Raw genomic sequence first — 22,727 nt, 5'->3', positions numbered from 1 at the left:
ATGGTCCCGGGGTTCAGGCAGGTTGATGCAGTCCCAGTCCCAGTCTGTGTAGAAACATCCAACCATGAAGAATTCCAGCAGCACACCCATCAATTCCAGGGAATTTTGTTATTGACCCATGTCACATGCAATGTTTCGATGGTATCGCACCGTCTTTATCAAGCATAGTGCAAAGGTCACGACATCAGCAATATATCAGGTAACATTATCATTAAATAATTCTGTATAATAATTATTGCCATAAATAAGATCGAACACAGTGTACAAAACATCTAAAGTGCAAATCATGCAAATATGACAGGTGGATGGCGAACAGAGTAACAACACCTGCCCATATTTATTGCCAGATATAATAGCAAAGTACATGACTATATATAGTATAATATCTGACATAACGGAAGGAGAATAAGGGCTGAGAATAAGCGCGCGCCTCTATCGCACATGTGAATAGTGTCCTATTTATACAAATGAAAAAGAGAAAGGTGACAGCTGTGTATTGTAATAGTTTGGGTAATACTCGGAAAAGTGGTCTTCAGCCTGCGGACCTCCAGATGTTGCAAAAACTACAACTCCCAGCATGCCCGGACAGCCGTTGGCTGTCCGGGCATGCTGGGAGTTGAAGTTTTGCAACATCTGGAGGTCCGCAGGTGGAAGACCACTGCTCTAGCGTAACATAGTGAAAACTTAGTGAAAGAATAAACAAAAAGTCGCAGATATCAAAGATGAATTGTCACAATATGGGGGCTACACAATAAAAGCGCGCCGCAACTGTGTGTCATAATGTCCCATTCATAGAGGAACAACAACGGGGGCATAGGAAAGGTAAAATATAGTGCAATATATACAAGGTGACGCTAAATATCAAAAAAAATAGGCGTAAAAATAATAAAGAAAAAATAAAATAAAAAAAGAAGAAAAATGTATAAGGAAGTATATAAAAATGCTATCTATGTATCTATCTCATATCTATCTCCTATCTATCTATCTATCTATCTATCTATCTCATATCTATCTATCTATCTCACATCTATCTCATATCTATCTATCTATCTCATATCTATCTATCTATCTATCTCATATCTATCTATCTATCCCATATCTATCTTAGATCTATGTATCGATCTCATATCTATCTATCTCATATCTATCTCTCTCTCATATCTATCTCATATCTATCTATCTATCTCATATCTATATTTCTATCTATTTCATATCTATCTATCTATCTCATATCTATCTATCTATCTCATATATATATCTCTCTCATATCTATCTTATATCTATCTATCTTATATCTATCTATCTCATATCTATATTTCTATCTATTTCATATCTATCTATCTCATATCTATCTATCTTATATCTATCTATCTCATATCTATATTTCTATCTATTTCATATCTATCTATCTATCTCTCTCATATCTATCTCATATCTATGTTTCTATCTATCTAATATCTATCTATCTCTCTCATATCTATCTCATATCTATCTATCTCATATCTATCTCATATCTATCTATCTATCTATCTCATATCTATCTCATATCTATCTATCTATCTATCTCATATCTATCTCATATCTATTTATCTCATATCTATATATCTCATATCTATCTATCTATCTGTCAAATATCTGTGTACCCATCTATATATTATCTAATTATCTATCTATTTCTCTTTAACCAGTGCATCTCCTCTTGTTGCAAAACTACAACTCTCATTATGCGCTGACCCTGTAGCTTATAGAACAGATATGGAAAAGACTACTAATCCATAAAATCTAGATGTAGTCCTCTACTTCCCTCTAATGTCCAGAAGCAGAATTACATACAAACGTTTACATACAAGGACTCAGTCCTCTACTACCATCTAGTGTCCAGAACCGGAATCACATACATATGATTAATACACGGGATACACGGGAACTATCTCCTTCTCCTAACCTGTCTCCACATCGCCGGTCGCAGCGGCCTCTACAGATTGGACTCCGAGAAAATGTCCGCTTCCGGGCGCGTAAGCGTAACGTCACAAAGCCCCGCTCCCGGCGTCCACCAGAACTACATTTCCCGGCATGCCACCTAGACGCCGCAGAATGCTGATAGCTGTGCGGGGCTTCTCGGGAGTTGTAGTTTAAACGGAGATTAAGGGTTGAACCGGAGAATAAACGTGTTCTGGGGTGAGCTACGTACGGGAGAGAAGACCAGATAGGTGAGGGGGGCTAATGGGGCTCATTGCTTCTGCTTTTGTGTGGGGGGAGGGTTGTCAGCCATCACCAGTATTGGGACACTTACCTAATCGATATATGCTTCTTAAAGGGCCACACCATGGTGAAGTCAGTAATATATCATTTCTGCCGCCCCATTTAAACTGCCGCACTAGGCCGGTGCCTTGTTGGCCTATTTGTATGTACATGATAGACTGCTGTGACTGTTATAGTGGTGGAAACCGCTTATATATCTATATGCTACGAGCTGGGTGTCCTCTGTATGTAATTTGGGTTTGGTGAGCCTAACCTGCATATGGATCGCCTACGGAGACTTTAGTAGGTTAGGCCATAGTATAAGCGCCAAAGTTGTTTTCTAAAACGGACCTATGGGTTTGTATCCCTTTAAGAGGTGGGGTGGGACCACCAAAGATCACTAGAATAAAGGGGTCTGTGCAATTGTATCCAGCAGATGGGTGAGGGTCTCGTAGTGCTGAGGGGGTCATGTGTTTGCAAATTAGTGCTCTTGTGCCACCACCCAACTGGCGAGACTCCAACTGTTGCAAAACTACAACTCCCATCATGCCTTTTGCTGTCAGGGCATGATGGGAGTTGTAGTTTTGCAACAGCTGGAGAGTCACAAGTTGGGTAGTCATGGTGCCCCAGGCTTTAATCCCGCCTACTCAGACATGATTGACAGCCCTGGGTATGGCCTATGGATATCGACTGCGCCAGACGTTGGGCGTTGCACGGGTTGTTAAAGGGGTACTCTGGTGGAAAGCTTTTTTTTTTTTTTTTTTTAAATCAACTGGTGCCAGAAAGTTAAACAGATTTGTAAATTACTTCTATTAAAAAATCTTAATCCTTCTAGTACTTATTAGCTGCTGAATACTACAGAGGAAATTCTTTTCTTTTTGGAACACAGTGCTCTCTGCTGACATCATGACCACAGTGCTTTCTGCTGACATCTCTGTCCATTTTAGGAACTGTCCAGAGCAGCATATGTTTGCTATGGGGATTTTCTCCTACTCTGGACAGTTCCTAAAATGGACAGAGATGTCAGCAGAGAGCACTGTGGTCGTGATGTCAGCAGAGAGCTCTGTGTTCCAAAAAGAAAATAATTTCCTCTGTAGTATTCAGCAGCTAATAAGTATTGGAAGGATTAAGATTTTTTTTTTAATAGAAGTAATTTACAAATCTGTTTAATTTTCTGGCACCAGTTGATTAAAAAAAAAAAAAAAAAAAAAAGGTTTTCCACTGGAGTGCCCCTTTAATCATAATGGAGTAGGGAGATTACAGTCCGAGATGTCACATAGGCTCATTAGCATACGGCGCCGGGCGCTTTAAAAAATGTGTTATCGCAGACACTCAGGAGGACCTTATATAAACGTATTGCCACCAGTTATATAGGGTAGTGATGTTGACTTGTAGACCTCCCCCTAGTGGCCGTAGCGAAAATGACTAACAAAGAGGCTCTTCTATTGGGGATAGACTCCGGCCTGTCCGTGTATCACATGATCGGGCCGCTGTATAATGCTACATGACCCTTACCCAGAAACTTCTGGTTGCATTGGTAGAAAGTCACAAGTTAAACTAGTGTAGGTAGTAGGGATCGACCGATACCGATAATCTGTCACCTTTCAGGCCGATAGCCGATAACTTATACCGATATTCCGGTATAAGTTATCGGCTATTTCAACCCCGGCGGGGCAGAAGCCGTTGCAGATCAATGATTTAAAGCGGGCGCATTAAATCAAAGAACTGCAGCGGCTTTTGCTGGGCCAGAGAACCACCGCCGCCCCCCGCTTCACTCCCCCTGCCTGTCCGGGGGTCCTGAGTCCAACCACCACAGTTGTCCCATCCCCTCCCCATCCTCTGGCCACATGCCGCCGCCGCTGCCCCATCGCCTCCCCCCCCCCCCCCCATCCTCTGGCCACATACCGCTGCCACCCCATCGCCTCCCCCCATCCCCGGTGTTATAATTACCTGTTCCTGGGGTCCGCGATACTTCTGACTCCGTCGGCGTCCTGCGCTGTCACTGTGCGCACTGATGGTGACTTCGCGTTGGGGACGTCACTCATCATTGTGCACAGCAACAGCGCAGGAGCGAGAAGTAGCGCGGACCTTTGGAACGGGTAATTATAACACCGGGGATGGGGGGAGGCGATGGGGCAGCGGCGGCAGTATGTGGGCAGAGGATCAGGAGGCGATGGGGCAGCGGCGGCGGTATGTGGGCAGAGGATGGGAGGAGGCAATGGGGCAGAAGCGGCGGTATGTGGCCAGAGGATCAGAAGGCAATGGGACAGCAGCGGCGACGGTCTTCTCTGGCCGGGGGGTGGGGCATTATCGGCAAGGTAATTGCCAATACCGATAATGTCCAAAATCGAGAGTATCGGCTGATTAATATCGGCCAAACCGATAGTCGGTTGATCCCTAGTAGGTAGTGATGTCATATTCGGTAGCTGGTCTCCATCTGCCACGTGATTGGATGGCAGTGCCCACCATTTACATTAGTATCTACGTCCTGACTATGTGGAGACATTGATGTAGATTTGGAGCCACACAAGGTCACAGCACATCAGTAGTAGAACATGTGATCGTCAGAGTCTTTCGGTAGTGCAGCCTCAGTCTTTGGGCCGGTTAACTTAAAGGGGTTCTCCAGTGAAAAACATATATTTTTTTTTTTTTCAAATCAACTGGTGTTAGAAAGTTAAACAGATTTGTATATTTATTCTATATAAAAATCTTAATCCGTCCAGTACTTATCAGTTGCTATTTGCTCCACAGGAAGTTCTTTTCTTTTTGAACTTCTTTTCTGCCTGACCACAGTGCTCTCTGCTGACACCTCTGTCCATGTCAGGAACTGTCTGGAGCAGAAGAAAATCCCCATAGCAAACCTCTCCTGCTCTGGACAGTTCCTGACATGGACAGAGGTGTCAGCAGAGAGCACTGTGGTCATACTGGAAAGAACTACACAATTTCCCGTGGAGCATACAGCAGCTGATAAGTACTGGAAGGATTAAGATTTTTGTATAGAAAAAATGTACTTTCTGGAGCCAGTTCATTTGAAAACATTTGTTTTCCACCAGAATATCCCTTTAAAGCCCTTAGTTCATTTGATCGGTAGGGCTTTGATGGGTCATTGATGGCCGTCAATACTTAAAGGGGTACATCGCCCTTAGACATCTTATCCCCTATCCAAAGGATAAGATGTCTGATCGTGGGGGCCCGCCGCTGGGGACCCCCGTGATCCCCTACTGCAGCAGCCCGGCACCTCAGCAGCCCAGAGCTAAGTTTTCTCCGAGACTGATGACAGGTGGTGCAGGGGACGGGGCATAGTGATATCACAGCCCCGCCCCCTCGTGACATCACATCCGTCCCCCTCAATGCAAGTCTATGGAAGGGGCGTCACACCCCTCCCATAGACTTGTATTGAGGGGGCGGGGTCTTGACGCCACTATGCCCCGTCCCCTGCACCGCCCGTCATCAGCCTCAGAGAAAACTTAGCTCCGGGCTGCTGAGGTGCGGGGCTGCTGCAGGGGGAATCGCAGGGGGCCTGTCGCTTTTGTTGGGGATAAGATGTCTAGGGGCGGAGTACCCCTTTAAAAAGATTTTCCAGGAAGGAAAAAAAAACCTTTTTGGTACTTATTGGTGGTCTGTCTGTGGAATAGACCACGAATGGTTGGTCAGCGCCCGCACTACATTTAAAGGGGTACTCTGGTGCTCTAGTGTTCTGAACGCTCGGAGGCCATGGTCGTGATGTCACACCACACCCCCTCCATTCATGTCTATGGGAGAGGAAGTGCTCTCTGCTGACACCTCTGTCTGTCTCAGGAACTGTCCAGAGTAGGAGTAAATCCCCATAGAAAACCTCTCCTGCTCTGGGCGGTTCCTGAGACAGACAGAGGTGTCAGCAGAGAGCACTGTGGTCAGACAGAAAAGAACTGAACTTCAACTGCTGATAAGTACTGGAAGGATTAAGATTTTTTAATAGAAGTAATTTATAAATCTATCTTTCTGGAGCCAGTTGATATGAAAAAAAATGTTTTTCACAGAAGTACCCCTTTAAGAATGTCTTTGGAGCACCTACATTCAGGAGAAGGCACTGAAGACCTTGTTGCTTCTCTTACAGGATGAAGGCCTCCCCCTGTCACAGGGCAGAGAGTCAGTGATGTCAGGAGATCCATCAAGTGACTTCTTTACGGCTGTAGAAGTGGTCGGGGTGATCTTGGAGATCTTCTCGGAGGTCTTGTGAATAGCAGCCGTGTCCCATTCTCCCAGTCCTAATACCGCTGCAGTTTTTGGCTTCCACTATGTCACTGCTTCCCCTGGCAGATGGATACGCTGACACCACTGCTTGCCTTCCCCAAACCAGTGCCAACTCGGGTGCAGAAGCGGCATTAGAATCCAATCCTCCAGAGGAGGCTCAGCCTCTCTCTACAGCTCCTACTGCGGACAGCGAGCGAGTGACTACTGGGCCCTGGGCCTTTGGCTCCCCAGCCTGGTGCTTCTTTGGGGTCCCTGGCGGCTCCTCCAACATACAACGGGAACTTGTTGTCACCTGTACTCTCTGCCAAGCTAAAGTAAGAAGGGGCATTAATCCAGGCAAGGTTGGCACCACCTGTCTTCTTACCCACCTAGAGCGACGGCATGGCATGACCAGGCAAGAGGTCTATGAGAAAGCTGTGGCCTCAGGGTACTGTGGCCCCAATACCATGCCCTCAGATTGTGGTGGCATTGGTGGAAGCATTCTCCCCCATGCAGTTACTAAAAGAGTGTTCCCCTATTCTTCAGATGATGATGAAGAAGAAGAAAAGCCCAAACGTCAAGCCACGAGCGCTCCGGCTACTTCATCTGGACCGTCTACCACCTCTGGCTCCCAGTCAGATAGGCAAAGTGGTTCAGGGCCTTCTGCGTACCATCAGGCTTTGCGGGAGCGTCTTCTGGGCAGCGTGCACATGTTCTGTGAAGTCTGCCATACCCTAGTGTTGTCGGGAGAAAGGAGTCAGAGTGTGCGGGACCTGGCGCTGGAGACGCACTTCTCCACCAATCACCCTCAGATGTTCAAACTCTTGAAATGTGGAGCTGCCAGAGACGTGCGCCTGGGAGGTTTGGGGCCCTTCTCAGCCCTTCCATCCGGTTCTTTGCCACCTTCTTCCCAGCGTTGATCCTCGTCCCATAAACTTCTGTTACCGAATTATTACCCTTCCTCCGACCTGAGCACCTGGGACCCTTGACCCTCACCTACTGCAAGACCGGATCTCCTCCATTTTCTTCCTTTTTTTCTTCCTTGGACTGATTTAGAAGGACATATGTCCGTCATTGGAAATTTAAGGATATAGAGTGACTTCATGGGCAGGGTGGTTCTCTGGACCCTCATAGAGTAACTCTAGTGTGGGCCTTAAAGAGGTACTCCGCCCCTAGACATCTTGTGTTGTCTGATTGAGGGGATCTCGGCTGTGGCACCTCAGACATTCAGTGCACGGAGTGAACTTCGCTCCGTGCCGGATGACTGGCGATGTGGGGCGAAGGCTTGTAATGTCACGACCACGCCCACTCAATGCAAGTCTATGGGAGGGGGCGTGACGGGCGTCACGCCCCCTCCCATAAACTTGCATTGAGTGGGCGTGACGTCACAAGAGGGGCGTAGTCGTGATGTCATGAGCCTCCGGCACTGCACCCGACGCTCTAAACAAATGCCGGGTGCAGCAGAGTGATCGCGGGGGTCCCCAGCGGCCTCGTTTAGTGTTGGGTTCAGCGTTGGAGGCTTGTGATGTCACGGCTGGGCCCTTCTAATGACATCATGGCCACGCCCCTCAATACAAGTCTATGGGAGGGGCCGTCACGCCCCCTCCCATAGACTTGCATTGAGGGACATGAGCCTCGGCCCCACATCGCCAGTCATCCGGTACGAAGCGAAGTTCGCTCCATGCACCGGATGTATGGGGTGCTGCAGCCGAAATCGTGAGGTCTCCAGCGGCGGGACCCACGCTATTAGATATTTTATCCCCTATCCTTTGGATAGGGGATAACACATCTAGGGGCGGAGTACCCCTTTAATGGGACATTATGCCTGGTTCCAGAAGCCTATGTAAAACCGGGCATAGACCCACAGGCTGTAATAGGATTGAAGTAATTGTTGTACAGAACCTGCATTGCCCCATATCGGACATTCCAGATCCGTCACAATGATGCAAGTTTTGGCGAGTGGCACTAACTTTAATACGTTGGAGTTGAGACTTATGTAGTTGTGTTTTGATTCCATTATCAAGATCTCTGCTTGCTGTCATTTACTGGGGAGATTGAGCCTTTGTAGGACGAAGACCCTGACCATACTGTGCTGAGATAGATGCACATCTTGCTTCTGATGTAAAACCAGAATATTTCCATCCACTGACAGCAAGCAGATAGTGAGGATTAAAAATCCGAAATATATTCACTTCATTTACGGAAAAATGGATATTCCCTCTAATTGGGATTTCCACTATGCACAGGGTGGGCGGGTGGGTGGTAAATGTTAGACCAGCGAGGGACTGATCATTGGGGCCCACCACTAGTCGCCGATCCTCTGGTTGAACTACCTCCGCACGGAAGGGAATATTTGTATAGAGTAGTCGCCATTGTGCGAATCTCAGTAGTCAGACAATCTCATATCTATCACACATACAGTTCATTTTGTGTTTCTTGTCATACATTGGGCCTGTCGGTCACACAGGAGCTTTAAATAGGCAACAAACTTATCAGACTCCCTTCCTGTCCTCTGAAAAACTGCTCAATCCATCTCGAGACAGAGCGACTTACCTTAGTGTCTAGTTACAGCTGCCTATAGAAGTCTATGGAGAGGAGGAGAAAGCAGCTGGAGACGAGGCAGAGACATACACAGGACTGCAGCAGCTTGTAGTAAGTGTTATACCTGAAATCAGCTTGCGCTGCTCTATAACGTCATCAGAAAAAACAACTTGTCCAGCAGGTTGAGGTTCCGTAAGACTTTTTTTTTATTTCTTCCATTAAAATCTTAGTTCGAACAGCACATCTGCATCTGACCTGTTTCAGCCAACAATTTTCTTAATCACAGATCTGTCATCTATGTAGAATCATCTGATTAAAGGGGTACTCCGCCCTTAGACTTCTTGTTCCCTAGGGGATAAGATGTCTGATCGCGGGGGTCCTGCTGCTGGAGACCCCCCGCTATCTCGGCTGCGGCACCCCAGACATCCGGTGCATGGAGTGAACTTTGCTCCGTGTCGGATGACTGGCCACGCGGAGGCTCGTTACATCGCGGCCACGCCCTGCTCATGATGTCACGGTCACGCTCCCTCAATGTAAGTTTATGGGAGGGGCGTCACGCATTGGGGGGGGGGGGGGGGGGCGTGGGTGTGACATCACGAGCCTCCGGCGTTGCACCTGATGCTCTAAACGAACGCTGAGTGCAGCAGAGAGATTGTGGGGGTCCCCGTGATCCGACACTGTATCCGCTATCCTTTGGATAGTGGATAAGATGTCTAGGGGCGGAGCACTCATTTAAAGGACATCTATAGTGCAAAATAGCTTATCCCCTATCCGAAGGATAGGGGATAAGTTATAGATCGCGGGGTGTCCGAGTGCTGGGGCCCCCCACGATCTTCGGTACGGGGCCGCGGCAATATACAGGAAAGGGGGCATGCCCCCTCCATGAATCCCATAGAGATACATGAAGGGGGAGTGTCTGCCGCGACCTTCTGCTGGGGACGAAACTTCACTTCCGGCAGACTGCCGCGGCCCTGTCCAGGAGATCCCGGGGGGCCCCAGTGCTCGGACCCCCTGCGATCTATAACTTATCCCCTATCCTTTGGATAGGGGATAAGCTATTTTGCACTGGAGTACTCCTTTAAGTTAATTGATGGATGAAACATGTCAGTTCCATTTGTGCTGTGTGAACTAAGATTTTAATTCTCACTTTTATGGAACCTTAACCTGCTGGACAAGTAATTTCGTCCACTATGGATCAAGCTCCAGGTCGTCCATGCTGGATAGAGTTTACAAGAGATGAGAGCTGGTTTGTGTATTTTACTCTCTAATGTCCTCCATGCTGCTTCTGTGCTCTAGTGATAATGGAGAGCAGAATCCCCTCTTCTGCATGAGTGCGTAGTTACTAAATCTACACCCACTAGCTCATGAACCAGGTAAGTAAAGTGTTGTTTAGCACTTCCAGATCCACTAGGAAGACCTCTTTATTCAATACTTTAACGGTCCATTATTATGGGGGAACCCTGAAATGTGTTAATTTATTCTTGTCTGATGTTTGCTGTTTAAATGAAGAAGTTTTGTACTGGATCTGAAAGTGGAGGACAGCACTTTGCTTTCCTGATCTTGCTGTGTGACCCATTACACTTGTGGCCGGCCCATTTTAGAGCTGGAGGTTGAATGGGTTGGAAAACTGGTGAAAAATGGCAAATAGAGATCACCGAATGGATTCTAACCATATAGAATCCGCTCCAGATATCCCTAAAAATGGACATTAGTTTTGTTCAAATTCCATGGTGCCCTACGCTGATGGTGTAAAGTGCCACAGAAATTACGTGGAGGAGGGGGGACTTGTGTCAAAGGGCAGAGCGCTCAGCCCAGTTGTTTACTACATTCACCCAGCACGGCAAATGTTAAAGGATAAGATTTAAATTGCGGGGGGGGGGGGGGGGGGGGGTCCGACAGCTGGGATTCCCCGTGATCTCCTGTACAGGGCCTGGCTCTCCTCAGGAACGACGTGTTACGACCTCTACACGAAGGAGATCGTGGGGGGTCCAAGCAGTCGAACCTCCTGCAATCTAAAATGTATCCTCTATCCTTTGGATAATACTTCTCCTCCTTTTACTGAGCAGCCAGCATACAGTGTATGTCTCACTGCTCAGTGTACAGTAGGGACGCCTGTCTTTTGACAGGAGTCCTTGCTCCTGCACGAATCCTAATCGAATGTTGAATATGACGGCTAGTAAATCCTTCCAAAGCAAAATTTTTGAAAATGTACTCCTTTAGCTCCAGATGTTACAAAACTACCATTTCCAGCATGCCCGGACAGTCATTGGCTGTCCGGGCATGCTGGAAGTTGTAGTTTTGCAACAGCTGGAGGTCCACAGCCCACTAGGCTATAGTGGGTTTAGTAGTAGCAGTCACACCCAGGCCCTGGTGTCTCTTCCAGGATGACCAGCTTTAAGATGACCGTAAACACTGAAAGCTTGTGGACCAAGCCCTCAAAAATGAAACAGCTAAAATCCAATATCAACCTAGAAAAAATCATACACAAATGAAGAATATATAGCTATATAGCATACATAAAAGTGATAATAATCAATAGCGCAATTTGGTAATGTGTATAATTAATAAATAAAATGTAAAAAAAATAAAAAATATACATATATATTTATTAAGCTTAAAAAATGCAAAAGATGGCAGGGACGGGAAAAAAGATGTAAATAAGAAAAATGTAAATGCGGGGGTCAATTGATCACCAATGGATCATAAAAACACCTGTTGCTATGAAATATGTGCAGTGTGACAATATATATAACATAAAAAGTGTATTAACCTTATAAAATGTGTATCAAGCACAAGTATACATAAAGTGCAATGTGCAACACAAAAATATATGTGTATGAGATAAATACAATAAAGCAGTGCAAGGAGAACAAAACAAATAACGTGCTAAGAGTGAAGGTGTCAGAATATAAATACTTGACCCCACATGTATAAAGAAGGTAGGTTCCACGTCCCTGCGATCACCTCCAACGCGTTTCACCGTGACCGGCTTTATCCTTGATAGATAGATAGATAGATAGATAGATAGATAGAGATATATATATATATATATATATATATATATATATATATATATATATATATATCTCTATCTCTATGTACTTTTTTTGTAAAATAAAACTATATTTACTAATTTTATGTTTATTGGATTTATTAGATTATTTTATTTATTTTATTATATACATTTTTTACTCTTAGTGGGTTTACCCTATACGCTGTAGTGGCGTATTTATAGGTTATTTAAAATCCAATATTCCAGAACCTTCTGTCCTCCAACATTTGCTGTTGGGGATTTAGGAGGTTCATCAGCTGAAATTGGGTTCAGCTGACATATTGAAGGCCAGTGTTGAGTTGTTGATGCCTATTTAACGGAGGAATTCTGCCTCTAGACATCTTATCCCCTATGCAAAGGTTAGGGGAGAAGATGTCTGATCGCGGAGGTCCCACCACTGGGTACCCCTGTGATCTCGGCTGCGGCACCCCAGACATCCGGTGCACGTAGCGAACTTTGCTCCGTGCCGGATGACTGGCCATGCGGGCCGGAGGCTCGGGACGTCACGACCATGTCCCCTCAATGCAAGTCTATGGGAGGGGCCATGACGGCAGTCACGCACCCTCCCATAGACTTGCAGTGGGGGGCATGGGCGTGACATCACAAGCCTCCGGCGCTGCACCCGACGCTCTAAACAAATGCCGTGTGCAGCAGAGAGATCTTGGGGGTCCCCAGCAGTGGGACCCCAGCGATCAGATATCGCATCCCCTATCTTTTGCATAGGGGATAAGATGTCTAGGGGTGGAGTACCCCTTTTAATGGCACTGCTCTGTCATGGTAGAACCTGTCACGTTCATGATATCTCTATGTTTAGATCTTCCTGTTGAAAATGTCTTGAAATGCTTCCTTTTCCATTAGAGAACCACCAGGATGCCTGCGAATTGTAGTAGTTGTGAAACCCACCGGGCAGTCCTGCGGAGACCCAAGACTGGCCATTCTTTGTGTAAGGAATGCTTCTTCCATGCTTTCGAGGAGGAGATCCACCACACCATAGTGTCTGCCAAGCTCTTTCAGCCGGGGGAGAAGGTCGGCATCGGAGCTTCGGGCGGGAAAGACTCTACAGTCCTTGCCCATGTCATGAAGGTCCTGAACGAACGCTATCGGTACGGCTTAGAACTTATCCTGATCTCTGTGGATGAGGGCATCTCGGGATACAGAGACGACTCCTTGGAAACGGTGAAAAGGAACCAGCAGCAGTACGAGCTGCCCCTGAAGATTGTGTCCTATCAGGAGCTATATGGTTGGACCATGGACCAGATCGTCAAGCAAGTGGGGCTCAAGAACAACTGTACGTTCTGTGGGGTGTTCAGGAGGCAGGCGCTGGACCGAGGGGCCATGATGCTGGGGGTCAACAAGATATGCACAGGTTAGTAGCCTTACATCTTAAATTTATACATTTTATACTAGGGATGTCCCAATACCATTTTATTAAAGCAGAGTCTGAGTACCGCTACCTCCCCCCCCCAAGTACTCAACAATACTTTTTTTTTTTTTAAATGTTACAGTAGATCTAGACTTTGTGAAGCCTTAGGCAAAACTCAAACATGAGGCCCTCACAGACATTCATAATTAAGATGTGTCCCCAGTAGTTACATAGGATTTCCCCCTATTAGGTAAAATATCCCAGTAGGTAGAGATTCCCCCAGTGGGTAGGGAAGCCCCAAGAAGATAGGTAAGTAGTGAATCCCCTATTAGATTGAAGCCACCAGTAGGTAGGTAGAGAATCCTCCCTATTGGGTTGAAGCCCCCAGGAGGTAGGTAGGGAATTCCCCCATTAGGTAGAAACCCCCAATAGGTAGGTAGGGAATTCCCCCATTAGGTAGAAACCCTCAGTAGGTAGGTAGGGAATTTCCCCATTAGGTAGCTGCCCACATATCAACTGGTGCCAGAAAGATAAACAGATTTGTAAATTTCTTCTATTAAAAATTGTAATCCTTACAGTACTTATCAGCTGCGGGATACTACAGAGGAAGTTGTGTAGTTCTTTTCAGTCTGACCACAGTGCTCTCTGCTGACACCTCTGTCCATGTCAGGAACTGCTAAAACAAAGGAAAGCGCTGCATGGTGTGATAACATAGATACAAAATGTGGATGAACACAATTTTGGAAGTGCTCACCCTTGATGGTGGTACTGGGCCAAGTACAACAATGGAAAAGCGTGTAGGTGATCTATAGATCAAGGAACCTATAGCAGCCACTCCTGGGATACAACAGCAAACACAAAGGAGACCTCCAAAAAACTCAGGATCAAGCAGGGCGCATGGAACTCAGGTGAAACAGAGGTTTATTACCCACAATGCAACGCGTTTCGTGGAAAACCGCTTCATCAGGCATGATGCCTGATTAAGTGGTTTTCCGCGAAACGCGTTTCATTGTGGGTAATAAACCTTCTCTGTTTCACCTGAGTTCCATGCGCCCTGCTTGATCCTGAGTTTTTTGGAGGTCTCCTTTGTGTTTCATGTCAGGAACTGTCCACAGCAGGAACAAATCCCCATAGCAAACCTCTCCTGCTCTGGACAGTTCCTGACATGGACAGAGGTGTCAGCAGAGAGCACTGTGGTCAAACTGGAAAGAACTACACAACCTCCTGTGGAGCATACAGCAGCTAAGTACTGGAAGGGTTAAGATTTTTTACAAAGTAATTTACAAATCTGTTTAACTATTTAATTTTAAGAAAATGTTTTCCACCGAAGTACCCCTTTTAACCCCTTAAGGACTCAGGGTTTTTCCGTTTTTGCACTTTCGTTTTTTCCTCCTTACCTTTTAAAAATCATAACCCTTTCAATTTTCCACCTAAAAATCCATATTATGGCTTATTTTTTACGTCGCCAATTCTACTTTGCAGTGACATTAGTCATTTTACCCAAAAATGCACGGCGAAACGGAAAAAAAAATCATTGTGCGACAAAATCGAAAGAAAAACGCCATTTTGTAACTTTTGGGGGCTTTCGTTTCTACGCAGTGCATATTTCGGTAAAAATTACACCTTATCATTATTCTGTAGGTCCATACGGTTAAAATGATACCCTACTTATATAGGTTTGATTTTGTCGCACTTCTGGAAAAAATCATAACTACATGCAGGAAAATTTATACGTTTAAAAATGTCATCTTCTGACCCCTATAACTTTTTTATTTTTCCACGTATGGGGTGGTATGAGGACTCATTTTTTGCGCCGTGATCTGAAGTTTTTATCGGTATGATTTTTGTTTTGATCGGACTTTTTGATCACTTTTTATTCATTTTTTAATGATATAAAAAGTGACCAAAATACGCTTTTTTGGACTTTGGAATTTTTTTGCGCGTACGCCATTGACCGTACGGCTTAATTAATGATATATTTTTATAGTTCGGACATTTACGCACGCGGCGATACCACATATGTTTATTTTTTATTTTTTTTACACTGTTTTATTTTTTTTATGGGAAAAGGGGGGTGATTCAAACTTTTATTAGGGAAGGGGTTAAATGACCTTTATTAACACTTTTTTTTTACATTTTTTTTGCAGTGTTATAGGTCCCATAGGGACCTATAACACTGCACACACTGATCTCTTATACTGATTATTATCCCATAGGGACCTATAACACTGCACACACTGATCTCTAATGCTGATCACTGGCGTGCATTAACACGCCTGTGATCAGCATTATCGGCGCTTGACTGCTCCTGCCTGGATCTCAGGCACGGAGCAGTCATTCGTCGATCGGACACCGGGGAGGCAGGTAAGAGCCCTCCCGGTGTCCGATCAGCTGTTCGGGACGCCGCGATTTCACCGCGGCGGTCCCGAACAGCCCGACTGAGCAGCCGGGTCACTTTCACTTTCACTTTAGAAGCGGCGGTCAGCTTTGACCGCCGCTTCTAAAGGGTTAATACCGCACATCGCCGCGATCGGCGATGTGTGGTATTAGCCGCGGGTCCCGGCCGTTGATTAGCGCCGGGACCGACGCGATATGATGCGGGATCGCGGCGCGATCCCGCTTCATATCGCGGGAGCCGGCGCAGGACGTAAATATACGTCCTGCGTCGTTAAGGGGTTAAAGGGGTACTCCGCTGCTCAGCATTTGGAACAACCTGTTCCGAACGCTGGAGCCGCTGCCGGGAGCTCTTGACGTCATGCACCGTCCACTTATGACGCCTGTCAGGCCCCCTCCCATAGACTTGCATTGAGGGGGCGGGGTTATGATGTCACGAGGTGCCGACTCCAGCGTTCGGAAGAGTTTGTTCCAACCGCTGAGCAGCAGAGTACCCCTTTAAGTAGTTTCCCTTAATAAGTCCCTTCCAAAAGAAAATCTTAATCCCTCACCCCCTCCCCCCATTGAATAACTTGTAGCGCAGGGTTTTAGTTTAGTTTCTCTCCTGACGTCACTGGGGGAGAATCCTCAGTATTTCATGTATTGTTGTGGATTTTAGAGCTGGCGCCTCATTTATATTTCTGATCCACAAGAAAATCTTGCAGTGACAAATCCACACTAAAATCTGCATGATCCGGATTCCCTGGGTGTAGGCTGTGAGGGTCGTGATGTCACGGCCACGCCCCTCACGTTGACACGTCATGCCCCCTCAATGCAAGTCTATGAGAGGGGGCGTGGCAAATGCCACGCCCCCTCCCATAGACTTGCATTGAGGGTGTGTGGCTGTGACATCACAACCCCCAAAAATGTTCCGATCGCTGGGGCAGCTGAGTACCCCTTCAAATCCACAGTCGATCGATGTAATTCGCTGCAAAAGACATAATACGTTTTATTGCAGATATTGACTGATCTGCTGCAGATTTAAAAATGTCTCCACAGATCAGTTTCCTTAGTGTGAACTTAACGTTTAATAAGCCCTCCAGCCCCCCCACATATCATTCACATTCGCCATAGTCCCACAGCGCTATCTGTTTTACTCCAACACAGCTGTATTCATGTGTTTCATTACTGTAACTGGGACATGTGATCACCAGCCTGACGTACAGTAAATCGGTGTTTAATGTGTCAGAGAATGTGATCAGTTCTGGGTCACCTGACTTCCTTTTAAAATACAGAATTACATCCTCACCCACCAGTTCCCTTCTGGCAGCTCACAGACCCCCCCCCCCCTACACAACTCTATCTGTATACTGCTGCTATCTCTGTAGGATCAGGATATATAGTAGTTATTCACCTCCCTTTCAGCTCTATCTGTATACTGCTGCTATCTCTTTGGGATCAGGATGTATAGTACTAATACACCTCCCCTCCAGCTCTATCTGTATACTACTGCTACCTCTATGGGATCAGTGTGCGTGTGTGTGTGTGTGTGTGTGTATATGTGTGTGTGTATATGTATGTATGTATGTATGTATGTATGTATGTATATATATATATATATATATATATATATATATATATATATATATATATATATATATATATATATATATTATAGTAGTTATTCATCTCTCCTCCAGCTCTGTCTGTATGCTGCTGCTGCTGTCTCTATGGAATCAGGATATATAGTAGTTATACACCTCTCCTCCTGCTCTATCTGTATACTGCTGCTAGCTCTATGGGATCAGGATAATATAGTAGTTATACACCTTCCCTCTAGTTCCATCTGCATACTGCTGCTATCTATATGAGATCAAGATATATATGTTATACACCTCCCCTTCAGCTCTATCTGTACACAGCTGCTATCTGTATGAGATCAAGGTATATACTGTATATAGTAGTTATACACGTCTCCTGAAGCAGCACCAGCATAAAAAAAAAAAAATAACCTGGTGCGGGGCCTCATTTAAAAAAATAATAAATAAGAGCCATACTTACCTAACCCTGGTCCACCAAAAGCTCCTGTTTGCCTTCATCGATCCCTCAATCTCCTGTCTTCCAAGACAAGTGCTCTTTGTAGGACCTGTCTAATCAGCGAATTACTAGCCGAGACGGAACACCGCTGTAGCTAGTAATTGGCTCAGCCAGCAGGTCCTGCAATGAGTGCTCCTCTTGGAAGCAAAAAAAAAACAGGGACCAACCGGGAGCTGTGATGGACTGGTGATAGGTAAGTGGCTTTATTTTATTTGAATTTTTACAGGGCCCAGCACCATGTTGTGGTGGTGGTGGTGGTTTTGGTGGTGGTTTTGGTGGTGGTGGTGGTGGTGGTGGTTTTGGTTTGTTTTTATTTTTTTTATTTATTTTTTCTTAAATCCCCTTTCACTCTTCACTCGAAGGTCACAACGCGGACGACATTGCGGAAACCGTCCTGATGAATTTCCTTCGAGGAGACATCGCGCGGTTGCGCCGCTGCACGGCCATAACCACCGGCAGTGAAGGCGCCATCCCCCGATGCAAGCCTCTGAAATACGCCTACGAGAAGGAGATCGTGCTTTACGCCTACTTCAAAAAGCTGGACTATTTCTCCACCGAGTGCATCTACTCCCCCAACGCCTATCGGGGTCACGCCCGCGCTTTCCTGAAGGACCTGGAGGCGTTGCGGCCCAGCGCCATCGTGGACATCATCCACTCCGGGGAAAACCTGTCGGTGAAGGAAGACGTCCGCATGCCCGTGCAAGGGAACTGCGCCCGCTGCGGCTACATCTCCAGCCAGGGACTGTGCAAGGCCTGTGTGTTGTTAGAGGGACTGAACCGCGGCCTCCCCAAACTGGGGATCGGCAAACACCATAAACTTCACCATAAGCTTTTGGCGCAGGAACCGCTGAGTGAAGCCGAAACACGAAAGCTGAAGGTTGTGGACTTCTGATGCAGCGGCCATATTAATTTTTTTAAATAGTTTTGCCCTTTTTTTTTTTGTTTTTATTTTATTTTAGTGAAACGCATCCAACGGAGATCTTCTAGGACCCAGTGGTCTCTAAACTGGTGGCTCTCCAGATGTTGCAAAACTACAACTCCCAGCATGCCCGGACAGCTGACGGCTGGGTTTGAAACAACCTAGTCCAGTGTTTTCCAACCAGTGTGCCTCCAGCTGCTGCAAAACCTAGAACTCCCAGCATGCCCAGACAGCCTTTGGCTGTCTGGGCATGCTGGGAGTTCTAGTTTTTGCAGAAGCTGGAGGCACACTGGTTGGAAAACACTGGACTAGGTTGTTTCAAACCCAGTTTTCCAGGCATGCTGGGAGTTGTAGTTTTGCAAAATCTGGAGAGCCACCAGTTTTGGGACCACCAAGACCAGTATTTCCCAACCACACTGCCTCCATTTTTTGCAAAACCACAAGTTTTTGTCTCGCAACAGCTGGAGGCACTCTGGTTGGGAAACACTGACCTAAGCTATCACCAAAGATGTATCGAGCACGAGCTGCTTTATTTAGTTTTATTTTATTCTATTCATATACAGATATTAAGAAATAATTTTAAGCGTTTTTATGTTACGTGAAATTAAACCTATTTCCAATGTATAAGTACTTCTGAGATAAATTATATATATACTTATACTAATCACCCATGTGACCTACTGGCTATGCCTCGTTGCCCTTGGTTACAAGCATCTTGGGGCATCTACTGAGACGGTCGCACATGCTCAGTACAACTGCACAAGGCTCAATAGACTCTACTGTGTAAGCAAGCAAGGGGGATTGTGGGAAAGTGTGTGCTCTGTTGCCTGGCAACCACAGGGTCACAGTGTAGACAGGAAACCAGGAAGTGATCAGATCCATGGGGGGAGCTTAGGTCACATGGGCTGTATTGGGGGGAAGATTCATCAAGACCTGTGCTGAGGAAACGTTGACCCATTGCCCATAGCAACCAATAAGATCGCTGCTTTCATTTTTGAAAAAGGCCTCTGAATAATGAAAGAATGGATCTGATTGGTTGCTATGGGTAACGTTTCTTCAGCACAGGTCTTAATGAATCTCCCCATTTATGTGGATGAAAGACGTCAGCAAGAAGCAGACAGAACAAACAGTGAATATATTCTTGTATATAGGAGCAGTATTATAGTAGTTATATTCTTGTATATAGGAGCAGTATTATAGTAGTTATATTCTTGTATATAGGAGCAGTATTATAGTAGTTATATTCTTGTATATAGGAGCAGTATTATAGTAGTTATATTCTGGTATATAGGAGCAGTATTATAGTAGTTATATTCTTGTATATAGGAGACAGTATTATAGTAGTTATATTCTTGTACATAGGAGCAGTATTATAGTAGTTATATTCTTGTACATAGGAGCAGTATTATAGTAGTTATATTCTTGTACATAGGAGCAGTATTATAGTAGTTATATTCTTGTATATAGGAGCAGTATTATAGTAGATATATTCTTGTATATAGGAGCAGTATTATAGTAGTTATATTCTTGTATATAGGAGCAGTATTATAGTAGTTATATTCTTGTATATAGGAGTAGTATTATAGTAGTTATATTCTTGTATATAGGAGCAGTATTATAGTAGTTATATTCTTGTATATAGGAGCAGTATTCTAGTAGTTATATTCTTGTATATAGGAGCAGTATTCTAGTAGTTATATTCTTGTATATAGGAGGCAGTATTATAGTAGTTATATTCTTGTTTATAGGAAGCAGTATTATAGTAGTTATATTCTTGTATATAGGAGCAGTATTATAGTAGTTATATTCTTGTATATAGGAGTAGTATTATAGTAGTTATATTCTTGTATATAGGAGCAGTATTATAGTAGTTATATTCTTGTATATAGGAGCAGTATTATAGTAGATATATTCTTGTATATAGGAGCAGTATTATAGTAGATATATTCTTGTATATAGGAGCAGTATTATAGTAGTTATATTCTTGTATATAGGAGCAGTATTATAGTAGTTATATTCTTGTATATAGGAGTAGTATTATAGTAGTTATATTCTTGTATATAGGAGCAGTATTATAGTAGTTATATTCTTGTATATAGGAGCAGTATTCTAGTAGTTATATTCTTGTATATAGGAGCAGTATTCTAGTAGTTATATTCTTGTATATAGGAGGCAGTATTATAGTAGTTATATTCTTGTTTATAGGAAGCAGTATTATAGTAGTTATATTCTTGTATATAGGAGCAGTATTCTAGTAGTTATATTCTTGTATATAGGAGCAGTATTCTAGTAGTTATATTCTTGTATATAGGAGGCAGTATTATAGTAGTTATATTCTTGTTTATAGGAAGCAGTATTATAGTAGTTATATTCTTGTTTATAGGAAGCAGTATTATAGTAGTTATATTCTTGTATATAGGAGCAGTATTATAGTAGTTATATTCTTGTATATAGGAGCAGTATTATAGTAGGTATATTCTTGTATATAGGGGCAGTATTATAGTAGGTATATTCTTGTATATAGGGGGCAGTATTATAGTAGGTTATATTCTTGTATATAGGGGCAGTATTATAGTAGTTATATTCTTGTATATAGGAGCAGTATTATAGTAGTTATATTCCTGTATACAGGAGCAGTATTATAGTAGTTACATTCTTGTGTGTGTGTATATATAGGAGCAGTATTATAGTAGGTATATTCTTGTGTATAGGAGCAGTATTATAGTAGCTATATTCTTGTATATAGGAGCAGTATTATAGTAGATATATTCTTGTATATAGGAGGCAGTATTATAGTAGATATATTCTTGTATATAGGAGCAGTATTATAGCAGTTATATTCTTGTATATAGGAGCAGTATTATAGTAGTTATATTCTTGTATATAGGAGCAGTATTATAGCAGTTATATTCTTGTATATAGGAGCAGTATTATAGTAGTTATATTCTTGTATATAGGAGCAGTATTATATTAGTTATATTCTTGTATATAGGAGGCAGTATTATAGTAGTTATATTCTTGTATATAGGAGGCAGTATTATAGTAGTTATATTCTTGTATATAGGAGCAGTATTATAGTAGATATATTCATGTATATAGGAGGCAGTATTATAGTAGGTATAGTCTTTTACATGTAGGTTATTATATTTAGTTTCCTATTGGTTAAATAATCGCAGTCACGTAGCTGAGGTAGAGTTTGCCCTTTGTGGTACAGTTGCTCCTCCTGGCGGTCGTTCAGCTTTCTCCGTGCTCCATGAAGCATATTACAAGCCTCCGATACGCTCTGTGGTTGTGAGATACATAAGGTCAGGGCAGTCAGAGGACTGGGAGACGCTCCGGGTTCTACCCTTTGGTGTTTTCGTGTTTTATACTTTCTGACTCTTTATTCTTCACAAACTTTCCTTGTTAAACGTAGGAGGACAAGAAAAGACCGAGAAGACGTTTCTCTACTGGAGATTCATGTCCATCATGTTCTTATTTCTGAACTGTGATAATTCGCTTTTGTCTTGTATTTCGGATTGTGTCATCAAAAACTTTAATTGAATGTAAGTGAAGAAGCGTTCATGTAATTTATAGACGTACCAAGTCCTCCCCAGCATTGGCCCTTTAGAGCTGCTGTATCCTCCAAACTAATCTCCAGTGTAGGTGACATCTAAATATCTACAGTATATCCCATAAGTGACTCCACCCCTCACATTATATATACAGTATATCCCATAAGTGACTCCACCCCTCACATTATATATAAAGTATATCCCATAAGTGAGTCCACCCCTCACATTATATATACAGTATATCCCATAAGTGACTCCACCCCTCACATTATATATACAGTAGATCCCATAAGTGACTCCACCCCTCACATTATATATACAGTATATCCCACAAGTGAGTCCACCCCTCACATTATATATACAGTAGATCCCACA

The 22,727-nt window shown here is 44.1% G+C and overlaps 2 protein-coding genes across 12 annotated transcripts in view; both read left to right on the top strand.

Annotated features, from left to right (window-relative positions):
* Positions 1 to 18,925, top strand: part of CTU1 (cytosolic thiouridylase subunit 1) — a 71,072-nt gene extending 52,147 nt beyond the window's left edge. For 4 of the 7 annotated variants that reach the window (XM_056544535.1, XM_056544536.1, XM_056544539.1 and 1 more), the window contains 2 exons: positions 12,905 to 13,412; positions 18,242 to 18,925. In XM_056544535.1, the coding sequence (XP_056400510.1) occupies positions 12,905 to 13,412; positions 18,242 to 18,771 (1,038 nt within the window). In that variant the 3' untranslated portion in view covers positions 18,772 to 18,925. Of the gene's footprint in view, positions 1 to 2,075; positions 2,211 to 7,825; positions 9,106 to 9,933; positions 10,241 to 12,904; positions 13,413 to 18,241 lie in introns of those variants that run through there. The other 3 variants (XM_056544540.1, XM_056544538.1, XM_056544537.1) reach the window with 3 other exon arrangements.
* Positions 18,926 to 22,310: 3,385 nt separating this feature from the next.
* The window catches only part of LOC130294557 (alpha-tectorin-like), a 31,711-nt gene continuing 31,294 nt past the window's right edge, over positions 22,311 to 22,727 (top strand). For 2 of the 5 annotated variants that reach the window (XM_056544545.1, XM_056544549.1), the window contains exon 1: positions 22,315 to 22,439. The gene's annotated coding sequence lies outside the window, so the exon portion shown is untranslated. Of the gene's footprint in view, positions 22,440 to 22,727 lie in introns of all 5 variants that reach the window. The other 3 variants (XM_056544547.1, XM_056544551.1, XM_056544550.1) reach the window with 2 other exon arrangements.

Source organism: Hyla sarda, chromosome 10, assembly GCF_029499605.1.
Source record: "Hyla sarda isolate aHylSar1 chromosome 10, aHylSar1.hap1, whole genome shotgun sequence".
Classification (NCBI taxonomy): Eukaryota; Metazoa; Chordata; class Amphibia; order Anura; family Hylidae; genus Hyla; species Hyla sarda.
This window is presented reverse-complemented; position numbering and strand designations above follow the sequence as displayed.